The sequence below is a fragment of the Poecilia reticulata genome, linkage group LG7 (assembly GCF_000633615.1).
Source record: "Poecilia reticulata strain Guanapo linkage group LG7, Guppy_female_1.0+MT, whole genome shotgun sequence".
NCBI lineage: Eukaryota > Metazoa > Chordata > Actinopteri > Cyprinodontiformes > Poeciliidae > Poecilia > Poecilia reticulata.
This window is the reverse complement of record NC_024337.1, coordinates 27045478-27060684: the sequence shown is the minus strand read 5'-3', so window position 1 is coordinate 27060684 and position 15207 is coordinate 27045478. Positions and strand designations below refer to the sequence as shown.

At 40.7% G+C, this 15207-nt stretch overlaps 1 protein-coding gene across 1 annotated transcript; it reads right to left on the bottom strand.

The window, feature by feature from the left end:
• Positions 1–1258: 1258 nt before the first annotated feature.
• Positions 1259–7918, bottom strand: dhh (desert hedgehog signaling molecule). The gene is made up of 3 exons (XM_008413675.2): positions 6905–7918; positions 3363–3624; positions 1259–2461 (listed from the first exon to the last, which is right to left on the bottom strand). Exons 1-3 carry the CDS (start codon positions 7211–7213, stop codon positions 1692–1694), a joined length of 1341 nt encoding a protein of 446 aa, XP_008411897.1. The 5' UTR covers positions 7214–7918; the 3' UTR covers positions 1259–1691.
• Positions 7919–15207: the final 7289 nt, after the last annotated feature.

Sequence of the window (15207 nt, the reverse complement as noted above, 5' to 3'; positions counted from 1 at the left end):
CAAGCTGTTCCTATTGGCCAGGCGATGAAGCCAATGCTTTCCCATCTGGCTCCTGCGCTTCAAGGATAATCCCCTGGAATACCTCCACAGATGTTTACAATGGAATATGAGCCTTTCAAGCACAATCCATTTTTTGTCTTTAGTTGAATGTTTCTAATTTTATTATTTTTTACACTTAAAATTTAAAGGTCACTCAATAAAAAAAAGAAAGAAATAACAAAAAAACAAAAAAAAAAGTCCTAAAAAGCCTCTTTCATATAGCTGAGTTTTGTTTATCCTCTTAATATTTTATTATTGAGGTCACTGGGTTCTGGTAACGTCCTACAGAATGCCTAATGCATGCATCTGATGTATAGCTTTAGGGAATAACACGGTACATGCTATGTATATATATTAATGTGTTTTTGTAGTAAATTAATTTAGTATTATGAAAAAAACGTTGTTCTTTTATGTTTGAGAAACCACTTTATGCGATCCAGGTGACAATACACAATTCCTCCACAAGGGGGTGTATAACCTCATCCTCATTTTATTAACACAAGTCCATTACCTTTTAAATTTCTGTTTACATTTAAAGCATGCGTCTTAGTAATAAAAGATTTTGGATCAAGTGTTTAATGTGCATCCCAGGGGGCACAGTTTATCCTTAGGTGTATATTTAGGACCAAAAATCCCCAAAACCTTTTCAAATGTTAGAAACAAAAAGAAAAAAAATGCATACAAAATATGCTTTTGTAAATGTAAAATGGGAGTAATTACAAAATTATTAAGATCAGAATTCATAATGAACACAAAAGCATGAAATTACATTTCATAGTCAAAATAAAAGGTTTTCATATTTCCTGGCGGGTTGCACAGCGGAGCACGTTCCACCCTCATACTTTCCAAGTTAAGGACATTTGCTGAAGAAAAAGTGTAAATTGTTTCATTTCTTATCTACTCTGCGACAGCTAAAAATATTTAATCCACATGATTTAGTCACTTGCTGTCCTCCAAACAAATATAGTGTATAATTGTAAAAGAACAGTAACTCAAAAGTCATAAAACTGGCATAATTCAAACCGGAATTGTTGCAAATCACACTGAGGAAACCCTTTACTCCAATAATCTCAAGGCAATAAAGTCAAGGAGTGGCACAGTTGGGCTTTTTGTTAGTTTATTTACCTTGCATGAACCTTAATCCTCTAGCCACATTTTGCTTAGCAAGTCAAAGAGAAATCACTGTAATATGTGCAGAAGCAAAAAAAAAACACAAATATTGCATTTATGGAATTACATTTTTATTCGTTTGGTGATACGATGCCAAGTCAGTGCTTACAATACAAGTTGTAGAATTATTATAGCAATAATAAAATGCAACCTCTATATATTATGATTCATGAAGTACAAAAATAAAGATTCTGTTGTACAGGGAATTCATTCCTATCCCATCATATTTTTCTTTTTAATGCAAAAAGAAATAACTGTACAAATACTGACTGATGTACAGTAATATTTGGTTTTAATCTCTTCTGACCAATAATTTCATTATTCAACATATCTTACAGACTTCTCATGTTATGCATCGACAGTAGATTAGCATACAGACAGTAGTGTAAAAAGCCAACCAGCAATTCCAGATTCTCACTTCCTTCTTATCTGAAGGAAAACAAACAGCAGCTTCAGGTGTGGCCTGCAGTATATTTCAACTTTTAAGCATGGAAAATGTCGGAGTCTAAGAAGATGCATGCAAATCTGTAGAGTAGTCTAGCATACCAGTGTATTTCTGATGTCTTCAAGGAGCACTGCTCTTGATCTTTCACTCTAAGAGGTTCGCTGAGATTGTCTTGCTTGTGAATACTTACTTTTTCTGTTGCGCCAAACTGTGTTGCACTCTTAATGCCAGCTTTTTGCTGCCCTTTTACGTCTTCCCCCCAAAACAAGCGGTTCAGGGAACGGAGAAGCCGTAAAGGTCCAAATGCCCAGTGTGCAAGGTCGTGGTCCTCCAGCAGCGCGTAGCTGGACACAAGCACACCGTCAACAAACAAAGTTCCAGCTTCAGTGAGGGGCGCAAACACTCCCACACTTTCAGTAAGAGAGACGGATACGATTCGGGATGTTTCCGTTTGACCCCCCGGTGTGCCGATGAGAACACAGTCCCCGACTCTGGCTCTGCTCGCGAACACAGCCCGATACTCATTAGCATCACATCCGCAGTCGGGGTCTAAAAAGACTAAATGATGTGGAGTCACGACCAGTCGGTTGCCACCGTCCGCCTCCAGAGACAGAAAGACAGACCGGCTTTCCTGGTCCCGGTGCAGAAACAAGAGGACTTGGCTGTACACGACCTGGCCTGTCCCAGACAGAGCCAGGATCCGGTCGTCAGAGGCCAGTGATGACAGAGTCTTCTGCCTCCCTCCAGAAACCGTCACCCGGGCCCAGCCTGGGAAACAGCCACCCCTCTCCACTGCTTCAGATTTATCTGCAGAGAGAATGAATCAGAAAATGTTCCTTACTGTCCTTAGCATTCAAAAAATATTTCAAAGGTGATACATTTTATCCCTCACACAGAAGTGGCGACTCTGTAAATTAGATTAATGAAAAGTTTGTTTCAAGCTTTTTAAATCAAAAACTAAGACTATTGTAAATGCATTTTACACAAAGTTCTGCAATTCAAACATTTATTTCTGTAAACTTCAGTTAATGTGTCATAAAAAATAATATCAATCTCCCAAAATGTTGTTTCTAAGAACATTAGGATGAAAGACTGTCCACGATTAAGGAGTCATTGACATCCTCCACAGGGAAGAAAGATGCTAAAACTCATTGCTAAAGAAGCCGTCTGTTCATAGCGCTGTTTTCAAGCATATAAATGGAAAGCTTGGTGAAAGGAAAAAGTGTGTGGACACAAATACAATTCTGAGAGATTTTTTTTATACATTTATATTTTCTCATCTCTAGTGGCCTTTCTTTGACAGTGATTGGACATGAAAGTGAGTTGCGAGAGAGGAAAAGACATTCGGCAAAGGTCAACTGGCCAGGATGCGAACCTGCTTCGGCCGCATAAAGTCACACATGGGTTGTGCTCTTCATGAGTTTACGGCCTCCATTAGAGCAATATTGACTAAGAGACGTCCCAGCAGAGTGGCAGGTAGAATCCTTTGATATATGCTACAAATATACAGAAATTAATGCGAGGGAGCCACAACCGACGGCTGAATGCAGTTTAGTAAGTCACAATTGACAAAATAAACAGAAATAAATACTGAAAGTAATGAAATTTACTTTTTGAAGTGAATTTCTGAAATAAACTTTTCATAATATTCTAATTCACTGAGATGCACTTGTAAGTAAAAAAATAAAAATAAAAAAATCAAACTTACCTGCTTTGACCGAACAGTGGATGTGATACCTGGACTCATAATGGACCCAGTCAAATCCTGCTTCTACAGCCAGCTGGGCCAGGATGCCGTACTTCTTTGTTTCTCTGTCGTCTGTGGTTATATCCACGGCCCGGCCTTCGTAGTGGAGAGAGCCCTGAGGGTGGTGGCCGTCTTCATCCCAGGCCTCTGTCACGCGCAGGTGCACCCCTGGCCACTGGTTCATCACGGCAATGGCCAACCTGTTCAAACAGTCCTTACATCGCTGCAGGAGAATAAAACACACAGGTGGAAGGTTTAAGAACAGGGGAAATGCAGGCAGGTACAGAGCCACAAGCAACTGTTCATGTTCTAGACACTTCCTTGTTTAAATTAATGGATTGGTAACCAGTATGCTGAGGAGAAATGCAGGCTTTTGAGTGAAGTGTATTAGAGCAGGAACATATCTAAACACGTACCTCAAACCCACTGACCTTTACGAGGTCAGTGGGTTTGAGGTACGTAGTTGGGGACCGCTGGTGTAGAGGACAATATGAGCTTTTTATAGTTTTACATTAGCAAGCACATGCTCCAACACTGCATTAGTTTAACGGGCAGAATGCCAGAACTGCCTATTATATGTCATGACATATCTTAAGAACTATATATTTCTCTTTAAAAACATCTTAGACTAAACGTCTTAAAGAATTGATGTGATTTTGGTTAAGTTCCCATGTTTTTAAAAACTAGAACTGCACAAAATATCGAATCACAGAGGAAATCAAACTTGCAAGGACTGCTTGAATGTACTCTTTGGTGGTCTGCAACTTTTAAAGCTCCATGCATTCACGCCCTGTAATATTTAGTCGTTTGCATGGGCTTTCATTTGGTGCATCGTGATGTTCTTGGTTGGAGGTTGTAGTTTTAAACTCAAGATGCACTGATCAGGCCCTTACTGGCTCATAGAAATTAGTATTTTTCCTGACAAGAAGGTTAAAGATCGTCTGCATTTATATAGGCACACACCCCATTTTTACTAAACTAAAAAGGGACTAAAAGTACATGCTGTTGGCTGAGATTTTTAATCAAGCAAACCTAGAGGGAGTTTCTAGCTATGATGCATTTAATGAAAAAGAGCAAGGGGAAACTTGCCGATTCCAATCTCTTATCGATGGACTGCGCCATCTTTACCTTTGTGTGAAATATTTTGTTTCTAGACATTTGAACATTAATATTTCCATTTTCAGTTAGAAACATCTCTCGCAGAGAGCTCTCGGACGTCTTGCATCTCGATTTACAAATTTGAATGTGCCTTCTATGGCGTCCAAGCCGAACTCCTGTTCAAGCAGCAGACGTTTGCAAGCTTCCTTAAACAGTAAAGGAACTGCTACAGTTACCAGAGCCATGTATCCAAATCTACACCTAAGTATAGAGACCGATAAAATACAGTTCCTCCCTTGCTCTGCTAAAGGCCATCTCAGCTTTGTGCAAACAATCAGACTGCAACCTACTGTAGCCAGTTTAGCACATTCTTTGGTCTTTTCAACAGGGTGGCAGAATAATCAAGGCCATTCTCTGCCTTTCCAGATTGTTCCAGGCTCGAGTTAGACACTTTCACCCCTGAGACATTTGATCAAATGTGTGCACAGTGACTCTTAACACCCCCATGGGCCATAATGTTGCAGACTGTGTCAGCATTGTCGCAAAATAGAGAGTTGGGGGGGTGGGGAGGGAAGTGGAACAAAAAGATGATGACAGCAGCAGCATCTGAGATGATACACTCACCATTTCTTCAGTGCGTGATCACTTTAGTCATCTTGTGGCCTTTTCAAGTAATTTTAAAATATATTTGTGCAGCAAAATGATGAAAAGCAAAAAATAAAAGGATGAGAGCAAGATCAGGAGCTCGGTGAGAAGAAAGCAATGAAGAGGAGGGTCGAGGTTGAGGCGAACGAGGAGGCCAGAGGGGAAGAATGTATGGGCTTGAACTTGGGAATGTGACAGAGTGAGAAAGAGTGAGGGGCAGAAAACAAACTGGGTACATTTCTCGCAATGCCATTGAAGAGAGGCGTTTCATTGTCACAACCACAATAGTCGCTTTTCCGACGGTGCCATTACTTCAGCAGGCGGGAATTTTAGTATAGGCGACCTCTTCGGAGTTCTCGAAGTGACGCACAAAGAGCGTCTTTCACGTGTAGGGGGGGTCATATGCACACATTCTGATTGGGTACACAGAGGGTATGCACATACAATTAAAGATTTTCATCACGTACAATCACACTGGGAGGACGAAGCAACACAGACCTACTTCCCAAACATTTACTAAAATCCTCCATAAGGTGGATAGAGCTGCAGAAAGAGTTCGGCTGACGATGCGTTTTTTTTCAGTGCCCGCAATTGTTCTTTTTTTTTTTTTTTCAAAGATCAACACATTTGGGGTTCTATCCCTAGTAAGCAAATACAAAAGCAAGAACTTACTGGCACACCAATGGATTTTTGTTCTATTTAGGGAACAAAATCTGCAACTTAAATATTTAGTTTTCAGTGTCAACATCTTTGGCAAAAGATTAAAAAGGAGTTTCTGTGGAGGAGCTGGTGCACAGCATTATGTCCTGATTGTACTACCTCCTCCATCTTTTATAGATTGCACAGAGTTTTAGCAAACATTGAGTGACGTGCTTTGATTTGAGCTGAACGTAACACAAACATGGCAGAAAGTATATAAGCTACAAATCCCAGCCAGTGTTTAAATACAACATTTTTTTTTTTTAAATCGACAGCAACACACTGATCAATTGTCCACACATGGAAAAATTGACTAATTTGTCCTTGATTGGCGAGCGGTTGATCAAATACTAAATAGAATCAGATTTTGAGTGATTGAATCAAAATTAAAGACTTCCACCTTTTTTGGTAAATAAAAAACCCCCACAGATTTGACTTTTTTCTTTGTTTTTGAATTGATAAAGTTTAGGGAGAATTCTTCAATGATTATAGATAATCTTGTAATTCATTATTTTTATGTTCTGCTCTCGTTTTTAAAGACGATGAAACACATTCTCTTTCAATTTATTTTTCATTCAAATTCACCTCAAAGAGCAAGCAGCACATGCGTTATATTCCTTGAAATAACAACGTCTAAAAATCAGTGTTGTGGGGCTTTGTTTAATGGCAATGCAGAAGCCCCATATAAGAAGGGAATCCACGTGCAAAGTAATCTGGGGTTCGATTCCCGACCTCCAGGCCTTTCCTGAATGTCTTCTCCATGTCTCTGTGCCCATTCTCTGTCAGATTGCGGTAAATAAAAGGACACTGGCACCAGAAATGTTAAAATCAGCCAAAATCAGATTTGACTATAAAAACTTTATAGTTAAATCCAAATATCTGATTTAAAGACACTCAGATATCAACCAGGTGAAGCCTGATCAGTGCATCTCTATTAATTGATAGTACAAAGACAAGAAACATCCATTCGTCGGCCCACACTCTGTTCATTTTCCTGGATTGGAAGTGTAACCCAACTGAGATCAAGTGATAAATGTAAATCCACAACACACCAACCTCACCTTAGTCATGACCCGATCTGCGCTCGTGTTCTCCTCATCCTTGAAGACAATGTCTGGGTTGTAGTTGCACACCAGCTGGTTGAAGCGCTCGGAGTTGCGCGAGATCTTGCCCTCGGCCCTGCCACTGGCCCCCAGGGTGTTCTCAGAGAAGTTGGGGAAGAACTGCTTGTAACGCATAGGTGTGAGCTTCCTGGGCCTGGAACGCGTGCCGTACCCAGGACCGGGTCCGCATCCCCGGACCACGCCTAGGCAGGTACAAGCAGCGAGCAGGCCGAGCGGTGCCAGGCGGGCCCACCAGAACTGCTTCATTGGGGAGGGTTGGAGCTCAGAGGCTCAGGATGACAGCCCGGTTCCAGGTGTGTGACAGCAACTGAATGAGGGTCAGATCTTGGTCCATACCCAATCATGGATAACTGGTGCTGATATTTTAAAATAAACTTAAAGTGTGCACATTTGAGGTATTTGGATTGTTATTGTTAAAAAAAACAACAAAAAAAAAAACCAGAGAGATTAGAAGTTAAACTACAAAGTGGATATTGCTTTTAACAGTCCCAAAAAGTGTTCTGATTGGTCGAAGCATTTACAAAGTTTGACATCAGGTATTTAAAGTGATGCAGCGTGAGGGTTTCTGAAGACGTTTCTCAGTAGAGGCGCCTCGTTCCTGTGCCACTCTCGATTCCTCCACAGGTGCCTGTCTGGACGCAGGTGTTTTGAAGGGTTTTCTGCTCACTTACCGCTCCTCTCCTCTCCAGCTCCCCTTTAGGAGGCGCACACACCTAAAGTCCGACGCTTCCCCAGACTACAAATCCCTCCTCTGGTTCTGTCATCCTCTTTTTGCGTCCTAATTTCTCGCGTCTTTTGAGATCTTCTCTCTCCTTCGTCCACCCCCTTCTGCTCTCAGCGCTCCTGTCCACCTTGCGCCAGCCATTGGGTCTTATTAGCATCCGGACAAGATTGCCCTCCCTTCCTCTGCGCGCCACAGCACACGCCTCCAATTCAGCCATACAAAGAACATATGATGTTAACACAATGACCCTAACCCCGTCCACGTCAATTACCGTCTCAGGAGGGTTAACCCTTTCATGGATGAGTTATGATAGCCTCGCTAGGGATTTGCGATTTCAGTCGGGAATTTTAAAGTCGGTGATTTTCAAGTATATGTTCAGCTGCGCGTTTTAATTTGGATATCTTTCAAAAGTTAGCTTAGTTCACTAATTGCGCGTACAAATTAAAACATTGTTATTTATAATATAGATTACAGAGAAGTGTAGACATTTACTTTTGTAATGAAAAGGCGAACCTTTTTTTCTCTGAACATTATATAAGATCAATAAAAAATATTTTTTTCTCAACAGAAATTATATGACATTGCGCATTTATTTATTTGATTTTTATTTATTTTAGCAGGTAATTTGACTGAGAACAACTTTTCATTTTCAACATCTTGTTCAGAAAAAAAAAACATTATGGGGAGACTGTTGAATTGACAGTTAGGTAAGGTACGGTAAACTTTATTTATGTTAGCGTCTTTCACAGGATAAGACCACAAGGTGCTTCACATTAACACAACCGTTAAGAGAAAAATAAAACATAAAGGAGAATAAAATAGCACGCAAATTAATTATCCAGTAGGAAGTAGTAGAGATTCTTCACAAGGAGGATAAGCCATAAAAGCTCATATATTAACACGCTGGCTGTTGACAGATTAATGGAAAGTTGAGTAGAAGGAAAAAGTGCCTTGAGAGGTTTGTGAAGCAAATCACTTTTAATAATTTGCTGAGAGTCACCAGAAATGGACTGCAGCTCCTTTTCTAAGGCTCAATGAAGTCCAGTCCACTAACTTCTCTGCAGTTAGGAAACTTAGAATATACATTTTCTTTTATATTTCAGCATTATTTCTCAAGTTTATCTGCATTGCACATTTCAGCAACAAGGCAGTTCAAAGTGCTGTACATCACAAAAACACAAAAATACAAAGAACACACAGTGAACAGTTGAAGTATTGCATTTTGTCAAGTGCCATTGTTACACATCCGAATGTTGATTAATGTTTCATTTATTTCAAAAGCGACTCTGAACAGGTGGGGTCTTTTCTGGAAGTTTCTTCCAGATTTGTGGTGAGTAGAACCTGAATGCTGCTTCTCAATTATAAGATAAAATACATTCCCATTATAAAAAATATCTGCAAAAATTTTTTGTTTATTTTTTATGAAAAAAAATCTGTAAATTATTGATGAAATATGTTTTTTTCTGAGATTGTTTTCACTGTTTCTAAAATTCCTTTCAGAACAATTTAATTTGAGCAGTGGTTTAAAATTCAGTGAACTACTGACAGTGAGGCATGACATTCACTTTAATGGGCAGATAATTAATTGCAAAACGTAGAATCAGCACTTTAAATTTAATCAATTATGCAAGTCCTTAATTATTGATGAATGTTACAATTTACTTGGAAAATGTTGTGGGTGCCATGAAAAGTTTCTGTAAACTTTCTCTGCCTTCCCAGTAGGTGGCGGTGTACTGATCCAGTGAAATGGCTCAACGTGCAAATCTATCATCAACACCTAGACATGTAAAATAAATCCACTTTTAAAAGCTGTTCCCCTTTGCCGTGTTTACTGGACACAAGAGAGTTACAATTGTAAGAATTTAAACAACTTAAACTCCTGAAACTGCAAAACTGCGCCCAATAAACCCAAAGGTTCCCCACTAGCTTTGCATTATCATCTTTGAGATACATCCTGAAGAGACATATCATTTGAGCGTACATGCCCTTGCTTTTCCTTGCTCATCCCACCCACTGGAGTAATTTATTAATAGACCGAGTTGAAGGTGAGAGGACCTAAGAAGGAGCACAAGTGTCCCGCCTCGATACCCTGACCGTGACTTACAGTGTTGCCTTCCTGTGTTCGGGGAGCCGGCCTGACCCCATCTGACACCCAGTAACCCCCCCAAGACCTCATCACTGGAACGCCCTGCGGCCAGATTGCCAACTTATTATTTTTATCCACCTTGAGACAATAGATGGGAGCCTCATAAAATGACTCCGATAATGACAGACGAGAGAGCAAACATTGTGTCCCAGGGGTGAGACATCTGCAATCACACGAGGAAGCTGAAATTAATGGCAGATTAAAGGTCAGAGTTTCTCACAGCGCTATCTCTAGTTTCCTGAGACACACAAGGCTCCATTTTTGAACTAAATCTCCTTTTCTCCAGTTTGGTTTGGTCATGTGCAACACCTTGCGATAGTATTAAAATACTTTGGACTTTTTTTTTTTTTACAGACTTCATTGTATTTTATTTTGTTTTTGTGACAGATCAACAGAAAGTGGTGGAGCCGAAGAAAAATGGCTTCAGATAAAAACCTTACTACAGATTCTCAACTGGATTTAGATCTAAAGTCTAAAGGAGATGGTGTGCTCCAGTTAAATTCCTGTCTTAGTTTTTTGACACTCATGTCTTGGACGAAGACTAAAACAAACAATTTTGGGACTCATCTGACCAGTTCACTTTCAACTTGTCCTTGTGTCCCCTAAATGACTTGAGACTGTCCTGAGACTGACTGTCTCTCAAAAACAGCTTTCTTCTTGCCACTCTTTCAATAAAAAGACCGATCTGAGGGAAGCAAAACCAATAACTGGGCCACAAAATTATGCTACTTGAGTCACGGATCTCTGAAGCTCCTCCAGAACAACCATCGGCCTCTCGTCTGCTTTTCTGAAAAACACCCCACATGATTCTGTTCATTCATTAATGTTGACTTACAAACCTCTGAAACCATCACAGGACAGCTACGTTTGATCAAACTACACACAAGTAGGTTGTTTCTAACATCAACTGGTTTCTTTTGACTTTATTCGTAGGGGGTCAGAGTAAAGGGGACTCGTTGTAAATACATGCCACAAAATCATTTTTATTACATTTCAGTCATTTGTCCTGCTCTATCTCATTACACGAAACCTCAAGGTAAGGCCTGTGGTTGTAACGTGATAAAATGTGAAAAGGTTTAAATTCTTTTGCAGTCTTTTATATTTCCTAACACTTTACTACGACTGAAAATGAGGGCCAAATATCTAACGGAGGTTTTAAAATAACTGATTGAAAGAACATTGTTTGATTCCTTCTCCAGCGGTCACCGAGTTCCACGGGGATCGTGGAAAGGCCTCCTCGTTGGGAGAAGTTTCCAGATGATCCCAGGATGTTGTGGGGAGGGGTGGCGAAAGGCAAGGCTGCATCTTCCTGTCCTTACAGTAAACACAGAGGAAGCCTCGAGTCTGGCCCGAGCGACGCAGATGAGAGACATCGGCCTCCGTGACAAACGCAGAGAATGACCCAATCAATAAAGGCAACAAACACTTTCGTATCTACAATCGTCCACAGCAACTTTTCTCTTCAAAGCCGTTTGAAGGGTGAACGATTTCCATCAGGCTTGAAAGGGAAAGGAAGGAAGCAAACATCTGTGGGCTGGAGATGGAAATAAAGTCATTATTATTATTATGCGTTTTTAATTTGGTGCCCCCTCCCTCTGCCTCTCTCTTGCTCTTGACTTTTCACTCCCCAGATTTCAGGATGGGAGTGCGTGGCTCGGTGAATAGATTGGTTTCCTGCTCGGCCGTAGCACAGAAAACGAGATCTTTCCTGCTTGTGTTAGCTTTCCCCGCTTTGTTCTTTCCAAACGCGTTCACCTGAACCGCTTGCTTTCTGCGACTTGCGGGAAATCAAACCCGCTACCCAGAGCTTCCGTTAGACGTTTCCACCTTTCCACCCTTCGTGACGCGTTTATTGAAAAATAGAACTTATATTTGCAACGACAACAACATAAAAAAAAAACAAAAAAAAAACTGCTGGCTTTGACATTTCAAGTGTTTGTCTTTCTCTGGGAGCTGAATGGACACTCTGCAGGAGCTACTTCCTCTGATGGAGGCCGTTTCATGGGTTGTGGAGGAGGAAAGTCAAGGAGCTGCCATATTACACACACACACACACACACACACACACACACACACACACACACACACACACACACACACACACACACACACACACACACACACACACACACACACACACACACCCTCCCTCTCTCTCTTTCTCTCTCACACACGCACATCCTTGCTCTCAGCCCATAGCCACACCACCCTCTCCACTGTCTCTCACCATGTTATCAGTGCAGGAAGAGGCAGGGTGGTGCATTCTGATGTGGCTGTACACACTGGATGATTCTTGGCTTCTGTGCTGTGGTTTTGCATTGGGTAAAACGTCAATAAAAGCCGGGTGGATATTTCTGGTGATGTGTTGAGTTTTTGCATTTAAAAAGTGCAAATTATCAGTGGCTACTGGCTACCATTCAAGTTCTGTTTTTTTTTTTGTTTTGTTTTTTTGTTTATCAGCTCTGATGAAAAATAGCCAACGGTGAGCCAAAGCTGAGATGATGCTGCACAGACACGGAGAATGAAATATAAGGGCTGGAACATCCTGTCTGCAGACAAGAAGGTCAAAGTTTGGATAAGACATACCGTTCTGCGTGAACCCTGGCCACGAATCGGTGGAAACCGCACAGAAAACATACGATTTGCTCTCGATTCTCCACTGAAATGAATCCCAGTAAATTTGCGATATCGTCTGTCCCACCCTTTGTGTCACGCCAGAGTTTTTTTGTTGTTTTTTTTCACCAACTAAACAAAGGCGCTTCTGCGCCATCCGATTGTGCGAAGTGAGTGTGCCGTGAGCGTGCACACAGGATGGCGGGCGGCTGCGGCAAACGGACAGTGTGGCCCATTATCTGTTGATTAGCAAGCAAGTCTTGCCTTTTCCTGAGTGATTTTTTTGTGTTAGCAAGTGCAGAAAAGAGGGAACAACAGTCCCTAATGCACTCTGGCACAAACATCAAACGGGCGACTGTCAGGAAGGCTAATCTGAGCCTCTTTTCCCCCCTTCATTCCCATGTTTTGACAATAAAGATAGCCTATCTCATCCCATTACAAGCTGCCAGTTTCCCGCCTTGTTCCCGATATGCCTGAAATCTAGTCCTGTGGAGTGTGTTACCCAGTGGGACTGCTGGGACGCTTCGACTGAACTGTGTGTAACCTTCGTGTTGCATGGAGAAGAGCCCTGTTCGTTGTGTCGCAGATTAAATCCAAGGTTTTGATTTGTGGTAAGTTGTATATGCTGTGCGCACCACATGCCAGCGTTCTGAAACTTTTTCATTATCGGCTCTGTCTGTATGACCAAGTTTTGGGCCAGCCTTATTTTCTCAGAGCCTTTTCCTGACCGGTGAAGATCAACACACATGTGCTTTTCTTAAATGTTCTCTTGTGTTTCTCATTTTGAAGAGTGGCTAAGGGAAATGGAGCTCTGTGTCACATCACACAGGATTTAAACCAAATGAAAACAGTGAGTTTTACTCCACTGCAGTCAGACTCACCTGCTTTGGAAGAATGCATTTCATTTCAATTCTAGGGTCATTTCTAAATTAGAATGGCCTCTGAACATTTACAGAGCAAGTCTGGTTTGTGGAGACTTGAGAAATAAAAATAAAAAAAAGATTTTTGTCTTGACTTGGCCTATTTTTATCAAACGTAATCATTTAGTATTAAGTTGAAGAAGAAAAATAAGAACATACAAGTGTGAAAACGTCCAATAATCTGGTCACGCATATGTGTTTAAACTAAATCTTGAAACACGTTCTAATTCAGTTTTGACATGTGAGTTCACACCTGCCATCAACTACATGTAATTTGATTAGCTTTAAACAATAATAATAATAATTCACATCCTTTTAGCTAAAGCCATAGTACATCTGTATGGATGAGGCCTTTTGTTCAACATTGTTTATTTATTTTTGTTTACTTTAAAAATGTCCACTGATTTAGAAAGGGCCATGATCTGTATTTTAGCTAATAGCTTCAAATGTATAATTTCAAACAGAGGAATAAACTATTTTCCTCTATTCCTCTATTTCCCAGTACAAAATTCCTATGTACTAGGAATTTTCCTAGTGCATAGGAAAATTCCATGTACTAAGAATCACTAACAAAAAACAACTAGAAGCACTCTAGATTTCAAATGAAATAAGCTTATCTTCAAAGAACAGCCAGAGTATGATCCATGGTTGACAATCCAGTTGTTTAGGTTAATCTCAAGAAAATCAGATTTGATGTTTTATTAAATTTTCCAGGAAATCAGGCAAAGTTTAAAAAAATAAAAAAAACAACCACCCAGCATCTGTTAGGCAGAAAGAAGGTGCCAAATTGTCCCCAGTATGGCTACTGTGCATATTGCAAATTTTAACATTGATGCAATGTAGTCATAGCAACAGATCATATGAGTGCCTGACTGGCCTTCCTGCAGTTCAGATCTGCTTCTTAAAAAAAACAAAAAACAAACAAACAAAAAAAAAAAAAACATATGGCGCATCACGAAAAGGAGAATCAAACGACGACCACAAAGTACCAGGGTGGCTGAAATATTTAATATTTAATTCAGCAACAGAACATTCAGATTCTGTTTGCAAAACGGCAACAGACAGCATTCCCAGTTCCCAAATGATGAAAACATCCGCCAACAACCTCTCATTTTATCTTTTTGAAGTTTGATGCTATGGGAAGTAAATTGAGCTGAATAGCGTAGAAATGGGAATTGTACAAATTGAGCTAAACGAAAGAAAAAAAAAAGATGACGCGTTTGTTTGCTGAACAGAAAGATGGGTCGAAGCACCAGTGCCATATATTATGCAACATTTCTGCTTCCTGTAGCAAAACGCAACACACAGATTTACTCAGACAAGCAGCCTGTCTGGGTTTGCCTCTTTATACACAGGTCCTTGCAGCAATGAGGACTTAGGGCCACCGAGCAAAAGTAACAGCCAGATATTTTAGACACTGGTCAGGTCGAGCTTCAGCTCACGTCCTCCTGAATGTGCCTTTGTTGTGCCACTTGGAAGCACCTTAACTCTTTAATGGGGCTGTAACTTGTGAACCAATTTCTACAGTACTTTTTTCTTCCACTTAATATACTGAGATGCACTACAAGCAGCCGGCCTCTTCAACAAGAACCTTGTGGCAGTTCTCCTACTCCCAGGGTGTAAATCACTGTCTGGTAGCACTATGTCTGAATTAAAAACATTTAATTGGCTTGATTTTCCAAGCAGCAACATTTGGGGTTTTGTTTACCTGTGTACCATCCATCCATTTTCTTTCACCCTTGTCCCTCAGTGGGGTCGGGAGGGTTGCTGGTGCCCATCTCCAGCTAACGTTCCGGGTGAGAGGCGGGGTTCACCCTGGACAGGTCGCCAGTCTGTC

Bases quoted from the DNA above. Each gene is read 5' to 3' on its own strand.
- dhh (XM_008413675.2), bottom strand. From the start codon at position 7,213: ATGAAGCAGTTCTGGTGGGCCCGCCTGGCACCGCTCGGCCTGCTCGCT. The intron at 3,625-6,904 runs GTGAGGTTGGTG...ATTCTCCTGCAG, and splicing joins CAGATCGGGTCATGACTAAG to CGATGTAAGGACTGTTTGAA. The intron at 2,462-3,362 runs GTAAGTTTGATT...TTCTCTCTGCAG, and splicing joins CCACTGTTCGGTCAAAGCAG to ATAAATCTGAAGCAGTGGAG.